Source organism: Somniosus microcephalus, chromosome 1 (genome assembly GCF_052327205.1).
Source record: "Somniosus microcephalus isolate GS21.2 chromosome 1, FLI_Smic_1.0, whole genome shotgun sequence".
NCBI lineage: Eukaryota > Metazoa > Chordata > Chondrichthyes > Squaliformes > Somniosidae > Somniosus > Somniosus microcephalus.
Genome location: NC_140987.1, coordinates 26,761,700 through 26,778,326, shown reverse-complemented (window position 1 = coordinate 26,778,326; position 16,627 = coordinate 26,761,700). Strand labels below are relative to the sequence as shown.

Sequence of the window (16,627 nt, the reverse complement as noted above, 5' to 3'; positions counted from 1 at the left end):
GGAAAATGGTCAAGAGCAAGGCGAGTTCCAGCACTGAAAGGGATCCCGATCGATTTAAGTGGGTAAGCTAAGAAATGGCAGATGAATTTTAATACAGCGAAAATAAATCTTTTGCACATTGAAACAGGAAATGTGAAACGTGTAGCCAGTGAGAGGCATCCACAAGCCAAGCTGGCAAAGGAAATGATGTGGTTGAAGAAGATTCACCCCCAAGTAGTGTTGAATTGTTGCCAACAAAGCTGATCATGTACTGGAATGCACCTTGAGAGCATTTGACTATGTCAAAACAAACTACTTTACCATTGCATTGAATCATAGAATCTTATAGCACGGCAGGAGGCCATTCGGCCCATCGTGCCTGTGCTGGCTCTTGGAAAGAGCAATCCAATTAGTCCCACTCCCCTGCTCTTTCCCCATAGCCCTGCAATTTTCTCCCTTTCGAGTATTTATCCAATTCCCTTTTAAAAGTTACTATTGAATCAGCTTCCACCACCCTTTCAGGCAGCGTGTTCCAGATCATCATAACTCGCTGCGTAAAACAAACGTTCTCTATCTCACCTCTGCTTCTTCTACCAATTACCTTAAAAATTGATCTTGGTTTCAAATTTTTTGTATGCAACTTTAGTCACCCTACCTGTTCAGAGGAAAAAAATAAGAATCCTAAATAATAGCAAGAGACTGACATATTTTAGTGGGAGAAATGACTAAGAGGGGATATGATCCAGGTGTACAACATGCTGCCAGCAATAGTAATGTTGCTGCGTGCAGAGTAGTCAAACTGGTTGTGAACACAGAACTAAACATACGATTACTCAATCCATAAACTGCAAGCAAGATTAGAAGGAGGTTTTCCCTCTCCACAGATTAGTGAATCTGTAGAATAGACTCTCAGCTAAAACAGTTTTAACACTATGTTGATGAACACCTGTTTTGAGATTTGAGAGAGGTGTTTAAAATCATGAAGGGTTTTGATCAGAGTAACTAAGGAGTAACTGTTTCCAGTGGCTGAAGGGTCGATAACCAGAGGGCACAGATTGAAGGTGATGGGTAAAAGAACCAGGGGCGACGTGAGGAAAAACTCTTTTGTGCAACGATGATTGGGATTTGGAATGCACTGCCTGATAGGGGGGTGGCTACAGATTGAATAGTAGCCTTCAAAAGGGGATTGGATAAATACTTGAAGGAGAAAAAATTGCAGGGATATGGGGAAAGAGCGGGGGAGTGGGACTAACTAGATTGCTCTTGGAAATAGCTGGTGCAGACTCGATGGGCCATATGGCCTCCTGTGCTGTACTGTTCTATGATTTTATATACTAAATGAGTATCTGGTTTGGAACAGGACTGAAGGTTACAAGGATGATGGAGATAGTAATGAATGAATGCTGTGTGCAACATGATGGCTCATGAATTGCTGGGGTCAGAGTTGTTTGACTTAACTTTAGGCAGCAGGAAGTAACTAGGGGAACCCTTCTACAGGAGATTAAAAGGATAGGATAGAGGCTTTCATAGAGTGGAGATTGTAGTGAGAGGAGTCGGTTTCACAGGCTGTGGCTTTTCCTTGTGTGGTTTCTGTGAAGCAGTACTTATCGGCAATCTTTCCTTTCCGGCTGACGTCGCTCTCATTCTGAGGCTGTGCCCGCGCTCTGTTGTTATTCCAGACGAGCGTTGATGGTTCACATGCGGATTTGAACTTGCACTCGTCTGAGTTGTGAATTGAATATCGTGTTCCTGGACTTACTTCACTCCGCCCACAGAAAGGAGCAGAAATGACCTGTTTAAACTCTTGTTCCACAACTACAGTCCACTCAACTTGCTTCATTCAAATGATCTATTATTTTGAATTGAAAATGTACAAAAAAAGCCTCCCAATCTATTTTTATTGTAGCTGTTTAATTCTTGCTATCGGATAATCCGATTCTTTCATTTCCCAGCAAAAGCAATTGCTGGGAACTTGGACTTGTAACAGCACACCCCAGCAGTGCCTCCACCAGGTACTGTGAAGTTCACAGCTGTATGCATATGGACCGTACTAAATTGCCACAATAATAATGGATGAAATTTACAACGGTTTGTAATATAATCCCCATGAAATTAAACCATCTGCAGTAATTGGGCTACTTTTAACGGCGCAGGATCAAAAAGCTGATCTGAAAGTTTTTATATAGGTAGGTTCACTTTGACTGGCTGGGTTTTGTAATGGTTGTTTCTGAGGAGCTTTCTGTTTTTTGCGGTCTGTGCAGACGACAGCGAGGAAGACATTGCAGGAGAAAGTGCGGAGTTTGACAGCGTCTTCAGCAGATTGGAGGAGCTGCGAATGACATTGGAGCAAGAAATGGGCTTTGAAAACTTCATTGAAGCTTACAACAAAATTAAGGTTGTTCAGTTTCTTTATATATACAATTTTTTTTTTGATGCAGTATTGCATGACTTTGCTGAAGTTAAGACGGGTTTCAGAACATTTCAGTAACTCCAAGGGCTTCTGAATTCTTGCGTTGAATTGAAGACCCAACTCTCACAACCGAGTCCTTTACTGCAAAGCTGTACAAAACTCACTTATACAAAGTCTGTGTACTGGCTGTCCTCGGTGTAGAACTCCTGATGATGTTCCTGGCTGTCAGAAACTGGTGGTATATTTTACTAACCCAAGGGGCAAGAAATCGTTATCTTTCCGTCGTTAGAGCTCAGGTTTCATCCTGACCAGCTAGGGAAGCCAAAGCACTGGGGTGAAATCCTATTTGGCTGTTGTTCCGGTGAACTGGGAATGCAGAATCCATGTTAAAATTCGCCATGAATTGGTACGGAGAAGCCACAAGACAGAAAGAAAAGTAGCACTTCTTTCCCGAGCAAGGGATCTTTAGTTCTCACATGGTAAGAGTAAGAATACCGGTTGTGCATCCCTGGGTGTCTTGGATGCTGTCACCACTTGACCAGATCTACCTTTCAGGATAAGGCCATCTGATAGGAGTTGAAGGAGTTGGGTCTATGGAGAAGAAGCTGGACCAGCAGCACATCCTCCAAATGCAAATGGCCTCTTGCCAGTCTCTCGAGTAAAACCTGTACATAAACACCTGATGTTGATGTTTCATGTTGAGGAACCTCTGTTCTTTCCCGCCAGCATGGTTCTCGTACTGACGACCTGCGCCAGATATTTACATTGACAGGGGAAAAAGCAAGGGAGTGGGGGACTAATTGCACAGCTCTTTCAAAGAGCCGGCACAGGCACGATGGGCCGAATGGCTTCCTTCTGTGCTGTATGGTTCTATGTCATGGGTTTGTTCACAATGTCTTCAGATCGATATCCATCGTCACTAGTCCTTTGACCACTGGACATCCCATCTAAACAACTTTGGATATGTAACACATGGCCCTCATTTAAATGTGTGCCTTTGTAAACGGCCTGCTATGCACAAAATGTTATTTCTTACTGCACGTTGAATATATCCAATGTTTTTTTAATAAAAATAGGACATCCTTTTTTGAGTTCTTAATGAAGTGGGTAGAATTTGGCACGGTGGCACAGTGGTTAGCACTGTTGCCTCACAGCACCAGGGACCCGGGTTCGAATCCGGCCTCGGGTGACTATCTGTGTGGAGTTTGCACATTCTCCCCGTGTTTGCGTGGGTTTTCTCCGGGTGCTCCGGTTTCCTCCCACAGTCCAAAGATGTGCGGGTTAGGTTGATTGGCTATGATAAATTGACCCTTAGTGTTAGGGGGATTAAATACGTGGGGTTACGGGGGTAGGGTGGGATATGTGTTGGTGTAGGGGTTAGGGGGATCGGGTGGGATATGTGTCGGTGCAGGCTCGATGGGCCGAAATGGCCTCTATCTGCACTGTGGGGTTTCTGTGATTTCTGTGAATTTTATATCCGGGTCTCCTGCCTTCCACACAGTGTTTTATACAGTATAGGTCGGCATGTGGTTTTCTTATTGGTTCATGTTTAATTCTTTGATGGTAATTTTAACTTCAATGAGAAAATTCCCTGTTTCAAAGTTTTAGTTTTTTGAGGATTTTATTTTGTTAATTGGCATGGCAACTTAATTCCATTTAAAGTGTTACAATTCATTACAATAATCATGTTTATGCATTTTTAAAAAAAGGAATATTTTGCTTAGCACCGTAAGCCAACGGTGTTTTCCATTTTGACCAACGCCGGTCAGTAAATTCACGGCGACAACTGTTCATTCCTTACAAAGTGAGGGATATTATAGCACGTGAAGTGAAGTTCCCAATCTTTCTTGTAGTCACAGGGACACACCTGTGAGGTGTTTTTTTTAAATATATTCATTCTTGGGTTGTGGGCATCGCTGGCAAAGCCAGCATTTATTGCCCATCCTTAGTTGCCCTTGAGAAGGTGGTGATGGTGGTGGGCCACCCCACTTTCTTGAACCGCTGCAGTCCGTGTAGGGAGGGTAATCCCACAGTGCCGTCAGCTAAAGAGTGCCAGGATTTTGACCCAGCGATGATGAATGTACGTATATTGACTGGAAAATGTTGAACCATAATCTTAGCTTTTAAAAGAAAAATACGTTTAACATAGTGTTAATTAGCAGCCTTGGGTCTTTGCAACTCTTGCTCAGATTAAAGGTTTGTACACTAATACACTCTGTGGACGTTGAAATATGAAACTGTAATGACTGGAAAAGGTTAGCCAACTGTGTCAATAAATGGTGAGAGGAAATGTGTGATTAGAATCCGTCTTTTTTTTAAAACAAGTATCATATTTGTTTTGACAAGGGTTCTGACAAAGGCCTTTGTAGTTTTGAAATTTTCATTCAAATAAATTTCTTTGTGTATGCTGAAGTACCACCAAGTTTTAGTTCGCTGCACGTACCTCTGAACAAAATTCATTTTACCCACCAGTTTTGACACGGACGGGTTGCGTGAAATGTTCTTGCGTTACTGTTTTCTGATTTGCTGTGTATTTCTGAGGAAACGTTATTTACAAGCTGAGTTGAGTTTACCAACCGCCCAAGATAAAAGCGATATGTCTGGGACCAGGAGAGATGGATCGTGCTTTTCCCCGTTCATTTTGGAAACATTCAATTTCCCCCCCCACCCCCCCCCCCTGCTCTTTAGGTCCTTGTTTCCATGCACTTGTTCTCCATTTTAAATAACCTTTGTTGCGTTCTGCCAATAAAGCACCTGGCATTTTGCCCAGTAACTTCTATTAGTTCCATGGTTGCAGAAAATTGCAGACTGAAATTCAGATCCCGTCACTCCGCGGATTAGAAGGTAAAAAAGGGGTCAGCGAGTCACCCCTTCGGCATAAGTATCTGGCGTAAAGTGGCCATTATCGTGAGTCAGTCTCAGAAAATGATTGTCTGGAGGCTTTCTGACAGGGATTGCATTACAGCTGAGCCTCATCCTGCCTTCACTGGACATCCGCATGCACACCGAGCAGGGCTCGTTGGAACTCGTTTGATTTTATTTCCCCTTCCACACCCAAGGGTGCTGAAAGCTATTGTGATGCCTTGACCACCACCTCTGCTGAGATCAGGTAACTCAGTGTAGATTGGGTACCGAGCATGGGATCTTCCTGGTCCATATGGCGTACCAGCGAAGCCATTGGGGAACAGTGCTCCTGTTGTATTCTGTGAATATACGGTGCTAGTGTGCATTTGCCCTGCCGCCTGTTAACGAGTATTTTAATTCCTTTCATTAAAAAACCTACATTAAACCCCATGACGCTCGAATGAACTAACCTTTTTTTCTCTTGTGAATCAGGCAATACACGAGGATGAAGATGAAAACATTGACATCGGTACTACAATAGTGCAAGTCATTCTGGGTCCTCAGTTTGAGCACTTGTATTCCAAAATTCTCCATCTAGTCATGGCAGATGGAGCATATCAAGAAGGCAAGTTTCTTTTTGTTCACATTTTACCCGAGAAGGTTTTGTTCTTTTTATTTTTGTAGAGTTGAATTTTGAGAACAATTTATAAAACATACTAGTATCCTGTGACCATTTTAACACAAGTTACTCTGGCCTGGCAATTATATTGTGCCACAATAGTGTTCAAGCACTTAATGAAATTCTTTTATCTGCTACTGAGGCAGCGGCCTGCTTATTTTAACAGAGAGTAGAGTAATTACAAGGCTAAGCAGTCGTAATCAGCCTTTACATTGGTTCCCCCGCCCCCTGTTTCCCTCTTTCAATGAACAATAAAATAAAGCAAATTCACTGCAGACAATGGCTCTGGGCCTGTATATTCCAAAGCTTTGAATTTGAGTTCTGTACTCTACCTTTCATCCAACAAGATGCCCTTTTGTTTTTTATTATTGCGTACCACACTTCAGCTTACTGTTTTAAATCTTCATTTAGCTCTAATGTCGTGTAGCAATACTTTCCATGCACGTTGTATCCGTAAATACTAGTACAGTTGTTGGATGTTTGACGGCACCTCGCTGCCTGAACTAGACAACAGACTGACGAGCAAAATGCTTTCCAACTTCACCTGAATTTATATTTATATCAGGTCATGCACCGAGGATCGAGTACCAGCTAAATGCAGCAATAAATTTTATTTATTTATTTATATAATATATCTACTATAATATATATATATCTTGACCGCAACCATTCCAAAACCGGACTACCTACATCACGTTCTTTTATCCCAGGTTTCCACACCACACTGTCGAGCTGCTTCCATCAAATCTATTTTAAGTAGTTTGGCATATAATGCATGCCCTAGCTTAATTATGTTAATTTTGATCATGCATACATAAGAACTAGCATTTGTGCTAGTATTATGTACAGGGAGTGGTTGAGGCGAATAGTATGGATGTATTTAACGGGAGGCTGGATAAGCATATGAGGGAGAAGGGAATAGAGGGTTATGCTGATCGAGTTAGATGAGGAAAGACTGGAGGAGGCTCATGTGGAGGATAAACCCTGGCATGGACTGGCTGGACCGAATGCCCTGTTTCTGTACCGTATATCCTATGTGTGTGTGTATGCGTTGTTCCACATTCTCTCCATTTGATCTCCCTTGTTCGTCCTTCTCTGATTTCTTTACTAACTCAATGGAAATCTTTTTCTCCTTTTTCATCCCCCCTCCCCGACCAAAAAAAGCATTCATTATGGTTGTCTCTGCCCCTGCCATCCTGTTTGTTTTTCACTTATACTGTACGCTAATTGTGTAGGGCCTCTTTCTCCTCCACCAAAAAAAGAAACGCCTAACCTCTGCCTTATGCAGCTATTGATGAAATCGGTCTCTAGGCAACCGAGACTTCTCTTTGAAATGCTCAAAATAAGCAAAGCAACCTCCCATTGTTAGATCGCCAGCAACTTTCAGTCCCTTCACTTCCCATACTTTATCTTGTAAGTATTTGTGAACTACCTTCAAATCCTGGCCATTCCTCAGTGGAGTCCATAGTGATTAAAGGGAGCCCCTCCAAGATTGTTTTCTGTGCACAGTCCAACCGTCATTGATTAATGGATTCTTCAGTCCGTCTGCTATTGTACAAAAAAAAACACAATCCTAACTGCAGTTTTTACAATCAATGCCCTTCTGTAAAGGCTTCTCACCCACCCCATCACATTGCTAAATTGGCATACTAAGTAATTTCTCCCCAGATCTGACAGCCTGAAACCTCATCCCTTTTTTAATTTTTTCATTCCTCCTGTTTTGCCTCCTTCCCTTCCCAGAAAGATTTTTTAATATCGTGTTTTGTAAATAAACCCTTGTCCCATTCAGTCTGGGAATCCGTGTATCTGCTGTACCCAAGAGGCAGAGTGGGAGATGATCCTAGCTATCCAAATCTTAGCCGATTTTTCTTTATTTTTAGTCCAATAGATGTTATCTGTCCGTGTTTGTAGAAAGTCAGGGTTAATTTTTTCTTCTTCTTCTTGTCAAAACTAAAAACGTACTTGGGTGACATACCCTGACGCTCCTTCCCCCTTTCAAGCTTCTGTTTGCTCCATTACAAGTGAAGGAATGTTGGATATATCCACAGCTTAACTTAAAGCCTGTGTCCATTGCACCTTCAATGTGATTAATCTTCTTGCACGTTCATATTCAGGGCTGTCTGGGAGGTGTTCTCAGCTTTTCAGAGGCTCTCCACTTTTAGTAGTTTGCTAGGTTTGCATCTTTTTATCAAAATTGTGACAGTGTTTAGGGATCTCGTAACATTTCGTAGTATTTTCCCTCCCATTACAATTTTGTTGCAGTTTCTGTTGTTCAGAAATCTTGAGAACAATCCCTTTGTCTTAATGATGCTGTTGAAATGGAGTAAACTTCTACATCCAAAGGTAGATTTGAGATTAAAAACAAATAGCCTCGTTTGCACTTAACCCGGTTAACCTTATAAGCCCCGGTCTGGGAAGATCATCATCTAGTTAACACTTGAGATAGTAGTGTGTAATCAATATACAGTTTGTAGTCAGCTCACTCTTGAGCTTCACCACTTCGATCACAGAAAACCTTCAGGTTGCTTGAATTAAAAGATCTCAGGACATCCTTGCCTCATACTTTCAATGAGTGAGAAGAAATCTTGCGAACAATCCCTTTGTTTTAGTTGCTGTTGAAAACCTGAACAAAGCAAACTACGTAGGTATGAGAGGTGAGTTGGCTGAGGTAGGTTGGGAAACTAGGTTAAAAGTTATGACAGTAGAAAAGCAATGACAAACATTTAAATAAATAATTCATAATCCGCAACGAATATACATTCCCTTAAGGAATAAAAACATCCCCGGAAAAATGGTCCAACCATGGCTAACGAGAAATTAAAGATAGTATTAGATTAAAGGAAGAGGCTTATAATGTTGCCAAAAAGCCTGAGGATTGGGAGGATTTTAGAATTCAGCAAAGGAGGACCAAGAAATTGAAAAAGAAAGGGAAAATAGAATAAGAAATAAGAGCAGGAGTAGGCCATTCGGCCCCTCAAGCCTGCTCCGCCATTCAGTAAGATCATGGCTGATCATCGATCTCAACTCCACTTTCCCGCCTGATCTCCATATTCCTTGATTCCCCGAGAGTCCAAAAACCTATCGATCTCTGTCTTGAATATACTCAAAGACTCAGCATCCACAGCCCACTGGGGCAGAGAATTCCAAATATTCACAATTCTCTGAGTGAAGAAAATCTTCCTCATCTCAGTCTTAAACAGCCCACCCCTTATCCTGAGACTATGCTCCCTAGTTCTAGACTCTCTAGCCAGGGGAAACAACCTCTCAGCATCTACCCTGTCAATCCCCCCCTCAGAGTCTTGTATGTTTCAATGAGATCACCTCTCATTCTTCTAAACTCCAGAGAGTATCGGCCCATTCTACACAATCTCTCATCATAGGACAGCCCTCTCATCCTAGGGATCAATCTAGTGAACCTTTGTTGCACCGCCTCCAAGGCAAGTATATCCTTCCTTAGATAAGGAGACCAAAACTGTGCACAGTACTCCAGGTGTAGTCTCACCAAGGCCCTGTACAATTGTAGCAAGACTTCCTTACTCTTATACTCCAACCCCCTTGCAATAAAGGCCAACATGCCTTTCCTAATTGCTTGCTGTACCTGCATGCTAGCTTTCTGTGTTTCTTGCACAAGGACACCCAAATCTCTCTGAACACCAACATTTGAAAGTTTCTTACCATTTAAAAAATATTCTGTTTTTCTATTCTTCCTACCAAAGTGAATAACCTCACATTTCCCTACATTATATTCCATATGCCACCTTACTGCCCACTCACTCAGTCTATCTATATCCCTTTGCAGACTCTGTGTTCTCCTCATAGCTTACTGTCTCACCTAACTTTGTATCATCAGCAAACTTGGATACATTACACTCGGTCCCTACACCTAGGTCATTAATATAGACTGTAAATAGCTGAGGCCTCAACACTGATCCTTGCAGTACCCCACTAGTTACAAACCCGAAAATGACCCATTTATTCCTACTCTGTTTTCTGTCCGTTAACGAATCCTCAATCCCTCCTAATATATTACCCCCAATCCCATGAGCCCTAATTTTGTTTAGAATTATAGAATCAGAATAGTTACAGCACGGAAGAAGGCCATTTGGCCTGTCGAGCCCATGCCGACTCTCGGCTAGTCTCACTCCCCCGCCCTTTCCCCGTAGCCCTGCAATTTTTTTTCCTTCAGATACTTATCCAACTCCCTTTTGAAAAATAAGATTGAATCTGCCTCCACCATCCTTTCAGGCAGTGCATTCCAGATCCTAACCACTCACTGCGTAAAAAAGGTTTTTCTTGCGTCGCATTTGGGTCTTTTGCCAATCACCTTAAATCTGTGTCCTCTGGTTCTCGACCCTTCTGCCAATGGGAACAGTTTCCCTCTCTACTCTGTTTTTTAAATGGTGAGAGATTGGGAAATGTTGGTGTTCAGAGGGACCTGGGTGTCCTTGTACACAAATCACTGAAAGTTAACATGCAGGTACAGCAAGCAATTGGGAAAGCAAATGGTATGTTTGCCTTTATTACAAGAGGATTTGCGTTTAAGAGTAAAGATGTCTTACTGCAATTATATAGGGCCCTGGTGAGACCACACCTGGAGTATTGTGTACAGTTTTGGTCTCCTTACCTAAGGAAGGATATACTTGCCATAGAGGGAGTGCAACGAAGGTTCACTAGACTGGTTCCTGGGATGGGGGGATTGTCCTATGAGGAGAGATTGAGTAGACTAGGCCTATATTCTCTAGAGTTCAGAAAAATGAGAGGTGATATCATTGAAACATTTAAATTCTTACAGGGCTTGACAGGGCAGATGCAGGGAGGATGTCTCCCCTGACTGGGGTGTCTCGAACCAGGGGTCACAGTCTCAGAATAAGGAGTCGGCCATTTAGGACTGAGATGAGGAGAAATTTCTTCACTCAGAGGGTGGTGAATCTTTGGAATTCTCTACCCCAGAGGGCTGTGGAGGCTCAGTCGTTCAGTATATTTAAGAACGAGATTGATAGATTTTTGGATATTAAGGGAATCAAGGAATATGGGGATAGTGCAGGAAAGTGGAGTTGAGGAAGAAGATCAGCCATAATCTTATTGAATGGCGGAGCAGGCTCGAGGGGCTGAATGGCCTACTCCTGCTCCTATTTCTTATGTTCCTAAGTGAAGTAGACCTTTCCACCCACCCAAAGAACTGGCCAAAGGCAGATTTAGGATTAAAAAAAAATACTTAGTGTGTGTATATACAGAAACAGGCCATTTGGTCCAACCAGTCTGTGCCGGTGTTTAGCTCCACACGAGCCTCCTCCCGCTATTTACTTCATCTCACCCTACAAACATAACCTATTCTTTTGTACTCGTATAGCTTCCCCTTAAATGCATCTATGTCATTCGCCTCAACTACTCCATGTTTGTAGCGAGTTCCACATTCTAACCACTCTCTGGGTAAAGAAGTTTCTCCTGAATTCCTTATTGGATTTATTAGTGACTATCTTATATTTGTGAGCCCTAGTTTTGGACCCCCCCCCCCCACACACATCGAATAATCTCTCTAAACCCCTCTGCCTTGCTACCTCACTTCCTCCTTCAAGCATCACCTCAAACTTCCTACATCCTTCCTCCCTCTCCCCTTATTTGCCACATTATTGCACAGTTCTAGCGAGTAGAGGGCAACTGCGTTAACAAAATTAGTCATTACGAAGCATATTTCTTAATGAGGCATTTTAGTGTCTGTTGAAGATCAGCATTTTTAATGGGTGACATTGTATGATCGTTGGTTTTATATAGCTGAATTTATTCAGTCAAAATAGTTCAAAGAACACTGTAAAAAAAAGTGACCACAAAAATCTATTACGACATTGCCATATTTAATTAGTGACCCAAAAGCAATATTGTTGGAGTCAAAGTAAGCATCTGCTAAAGATTGAGCCTCAGCAATGGAAATTTATTGGAAGTATAATCACTTTAAAAAATTGTTTTGCCAGTTGGTGCTGCTCTGCTTTGTCCCATTCCAGAGCAACAGAAGTGCCTTCAGTAGATGGCCTGCAATATGAGAGGGAAGCTGGTTACAGCAAAGGCGAGCTATACAATTTAGGATTATATTTTTTTTAAATCAAATTTACACTTCACTCAATGTAAACATTCTAGGATAGTTAAAATGAAGTAAGTTACATCCTTTCCATTGTTTTAGTAATATCTAGACACAAAAGGCAACAAGGGGTATGGGGAGAGAGCGGGAATATGGTGTTGAGATAGAGGATCAGCCATGATCATACTGAATGGCGGAGCAGGCTCGAAGGACCGAATGGCCTACTCCTGCTCCTATTTTTCTATGTTTCTATGTGACAACAACAGAAAGAAAGAACTTGCATTTCTATAGCGTCTTTCACAACCTTAAGATGTCCCAAAGCACTTTACAGCCAATGGAGTGCTTTTGAAGTGTAGTTAACCATTGTAATGTAGGAAAACGCAGCAGCCAGTAAGGGCCCACAAACCGCAATGTAATAATGACCAGATAATCAGTTTTATTGATGGTTGGTTAAGGGATAAATAGTGCACAGTACCAATAAGTTACATTTCCAGAGCGCTCATTGGCCCAGAATTTGCGGTTGTAGTAATGACTGAACTGTCGGTGTTCGCCGTCATTACCCTCTGAAACTGACAGCAACTTCTGGCGTCCGCACATGCGCAATTAAACGCGGAAATCCGGAAGTTGCTGTCAGTGATACTCTGCTCCTCCACAGGGTGCGCTGTTGCAATCTTCGCAGATGCAATCAACGCAGAATCGGTGATTTGACGTGAACTTAAACTTTTTACACACAACTCTCGCTGTAAAAACCCTTGAAAATGTTAAGCCTTGTTAAATGAGGTGTATCTTGAGATTTTAACAGCGTACTAAGTCATAGGCTTAGATTTTCAGTGTGCCGTGAGGCGGGCTTTTAGGCGTACGGGGGGCTAAAATCCCGAATTCAGGGGTCCCGACACCATCCCGCCCAAAACCCGCCTCCACGTAAGTTTCAAAGGAGGCGGGTACCTGCCCCGCACTGGGACCTGCCGACCCGAGGCGGGAAGGGATTAGTGCCAATTAACTGCCTGTTAACAGGCAGTTTTTAGCCTAATCCCTATTTTGAGGGGTGTCGTGTGGGATTCCCGACGGCTCCAAACCACGCCAGGTTAGAGCAGGCGAACCGTCGGATTGATGGACTTGGAGGGGTCGCGATGTCGGTGTTCAGGTGAGTGATGGGTGCATGAGTGCAAAGGTAAGTGTGTTTGGTGTGTCTAAAGTATGTAAAGAAGTTTAAATTACCTGTACTTACCTTAACAGTCTTTCTTCCTCTAGGCGTCGGGAGTCCATCACTCAGCCGGCACTGAAAGCAGAATGGCTGCGATCTGTCAAAAGTGACAGCCTGCAGCTTTCAGTACCGGTGTGAGTTCTAATTGAGTCTGCATAGAAGGACTCAGGTTAGAAGTCAGACTGTCAGTGTTTGACAGCTTCAAACTGCTGTGAAGCACTGATATTTCATCTGTCAACACCTCTTGACAGATGAAATTTTAGTCTGTGACGTCACCTGTTGCTGGGTGGCCCTTAATTGGCCTGTTGAGCCCGCTGGGCGGGCTCAACAAGGTCAATCAAGGGAAAATCGCGTGGATTGGCCAGACGTTGATGGAGGCGGGACTAAAACCCGAAAGTTGTAGTCCCGCCTCCTTCACGACTGCTGAATGAAAATCCAGCCCATAATTACTGCTGTACAACCTCTCTGGCCCTGAAAAACTAATTTTATAAGTGTAGTGTGTCATTCCCTCCATTCCATGATAATTCCATAGATTTTTAAAATAAAAAATAATTAGGTTTGTTCATGATATTTCAGCTTCTACCGTAATCCCGCATGTATATCCCAATCTTTATTTCGTTCTCTGTAAAACAATTAAAAATTGGCAAGTGTTGGGAGGACTGGGGGGGTTCATCAAGGGACATGGGGTTGGAGAAGATCACGGAGGCTGGGAGGAGTGAGAATCTAAGTCAATTTTCTGAAACATGGGAAGTCAGGATGGCTTGATGAGGAGGTGTGTCTGTGTGTGTGTCATCAGCATAGCTTGACCCCACGTTTCTCAACATTACTGAGGAGGTAGTAACCACTTGAGGCACACCAGAAGCGACTGCGGGCAACACGTCTACCTGCACGCTCTAGAAATTTCAATTTGAATCACTGTGCGAGGAGCTCTGGGGAAGAAACGACCATGCAGCCAGGCGGTGTTAAAAGGTTGGAGCAATAGGCCAACTCCTGATCCGAAACCAGTAGCTGCAGCATCAATGATGAGGTGTAATTTGATTCGTGTTTACCTGGCTGATTTTGATTATTGGTTGGGAAGCAAGGGCATGAATGCCTCTTTGTAAGTAAAACTATCAGTGCTTTAATGTCTGTTACGATCTGGATCAGGTACTCGGGTTAAGCTGAATTACTTTAATTATTGCCTAAAATGAAAGATGTAGTTACAGTTCTTACCCCTGGTATTATGGACTACATTTTCGCATCAGCTTCATTTTTACAGCACAGAAAGAGGCCATTCGGCCCAACCAGTCCATGCCGGTGTTTATGCTCCACCTGAGCCTCCTCCTGTCTTTCCTCATCTAACTCTATCAGCATAACCCTCTATCCCCTTCTCCCTCATATGCTTGTCTAGCCTCCCCTTAAATGCATCTGTACTATTCGCCTCAACCACTCCCTGTGGGAGCGAGTTCCACATTCTCACCACTCTCTGGATAACGAAGTTTCTTCTGAATTCCCAATTGGATTTCTTGGTGACTATCTTCTATTGCTGGCCTTTAGTTTTGCTCTTCCCCAAATAAAAAAAAAATATAAGGTGCAATGGCACTACATATGCGATAACTTATAATTGATTGGAGAATGACATGCTTATGAAAAGAATGAAGATCCCGTTTTTTTTTCAACGAAACATTTTTCAGCTAAGATCTGGATGACAACAAAAGTTTCAATGACTAACTAACTACTATATCTACGTTATTTTCCGTCAAAAGTCATTTTCATCACTTTTTTTATTTTCCAGACAATGATGAATAAAATCAGACACTCAGGAAATGTCTCGATTATGGAATTTTTTTTACATTCGAGCGTACGCCATCTTTTGAGCCACCCAAAGTCCCGAGGGAACTCTTGAACACCGGTCGTATGGATACAAGTTCAGCTGCTCAAAAGCTACAGTGCAGCACATGTGGGTCTGCGTGGTATGCGGTACAAAGACGTGGTTTTATTTTGCCCTTCCCCAGGATATATTCTGTATTGCCGCCTTTTTTTTGAGAAAGTTTCTGCGGTGTATTGCCTTTTGTATTTATGGCTATAGCTGCTGAAGAATAGCATGCATATATAGCAGAATTCTTTGACCAAAGTACTCCCCTTGGATGTCACACAGTTAAGAGTTAGTGTTGAACTGGAATGGATTACGGAATTTAGTATATTTCTAACTCTGGAAATTTTCACTTGCATTATATGCGAGGGGTGACCTGTTGTGCAGGAATCCTTTCCACTGACCCCAAGTTTCATGCTGCAGAACACGAATCTGAAAGTATACTTTTAAGTTGTAATATAAGTACAGTTTCTTGTACAGTACTTCAAAGTACAAAGTTCATACAAATGTATTATATCTTTCTAATTATTAGGAATAAAGATTCTTTTATACATTAAACATTTTGCACGTTGATTTTTTTCAAAACCAGAATCCCTATGGATTCCATTATCAATAGTCAGGCATGTATCGCATTGCTTTTGTTTCCCCGTCCATAATGAAAGAAGTATGCATTTTGCATTATAACCAGGGAAACCGTTAGATAACCGCTGTAAGAATCACTTCCAGAGCTCCCCTACTGACTTGAGTGTGTGGATGATGATGATCTACTGAGCTGGTACAGGTCGGGTATGTACCGGGTTTAATTTGTGTTTGGTTAGCTGATCTCCGTGCGGATGGCACTGTTGACCTCAATGACCTTGGATTAAGGAGGGGGGGATAAACACGGCGAGAGACTCCACTTCTGAGTATTATTCCAGAAGACTTGTTGGAGAATGTGTGTGGCTGTCGAGGCCTGCTGGCTTCCATCAAGCCATACCTCAGCTGAGTGGTTCCATTTAGGAGGGAAGGGAAGAAAAATGTGTTAAGCTAGTGTCTGAAGTGGCAAACGCTTACAATTATCTCTTGAAATTCATTATTGCTGAGTACAAGCAGAGTGCAATACAACCAGTGGAGCAGATAACTCCCGAGATCGTCCTCGAGGGCTGTTCAGTCATAAAAAAGATTTGCATTTATATAGCTCCTTTCACAACCTCCGGTGGTCCCAAAGCAACTTACCAGCCAATAAAGTACTTCTGGTCTAGTCACTGTTGTTATGTAGGAAACGCAGCAGCCAATTTATGCACAGCAAGGTCCCACAAACAGCAATGAAATAAATGATCAGATCATTTGTTTTTATAGGTGTTAGTTGATCGATAAATATTGGCCAGGACACCGGGGGTAACTCCCCTGCTCCTCTTCGAATAGTGCCATAGGATCTTTTACGTCCACCTGAGGGGGCAGCAGGGGCCTCGGTTTAATGTCTCATCCAAAAGACAGCACCTCCGACAGAGCAGCACTCCCTCAGCACTGCACTGAAGTATCGGCCTAGATTTCTGTGCTCAAGTCTCTGGAGTGGGACTTGAACTCACAACCTCTGACTCAAAGGC

General features: G+C 42.6%; 1 protein-coding gene across 6 annotated transcripts in view; it reads left to right on the top strand.

Moving 5' to 3' along the window:
- nek1 (NIMA-related kinase 1) overlaps window positions 1-15,599 on the top strand; it is a 220,172-nt gene extending 204,573 nt beyond the window's left edge. For all 6 annotated transcript variants that reach the window (XM_085976042.1, XM_085975980.1, XM_085975769.1 and 3 more), the window contains 3 exons: window positions 2,241-2,374; window positions 5,726-5,858; window positions 14,964-15,599. In XM_085976042.1, coding sequence (XP_085832168.1) covers window positions 2,241-2,374; window positions 5,726-5,858; window positions 14,964-14,977 — 281 coding nt within the window. In that variant the 3' untranslated portion in view covers window positions 14,978-15,599. The remainder of the gene's footprint in view (window positions 1-2,240; window positions 2,375-5,725; window positions 5,859-14,963) is intronic.
- The last annotated feature ends 1,028 nt before the right edge of the window (window positions 15,600-16,627 follow it).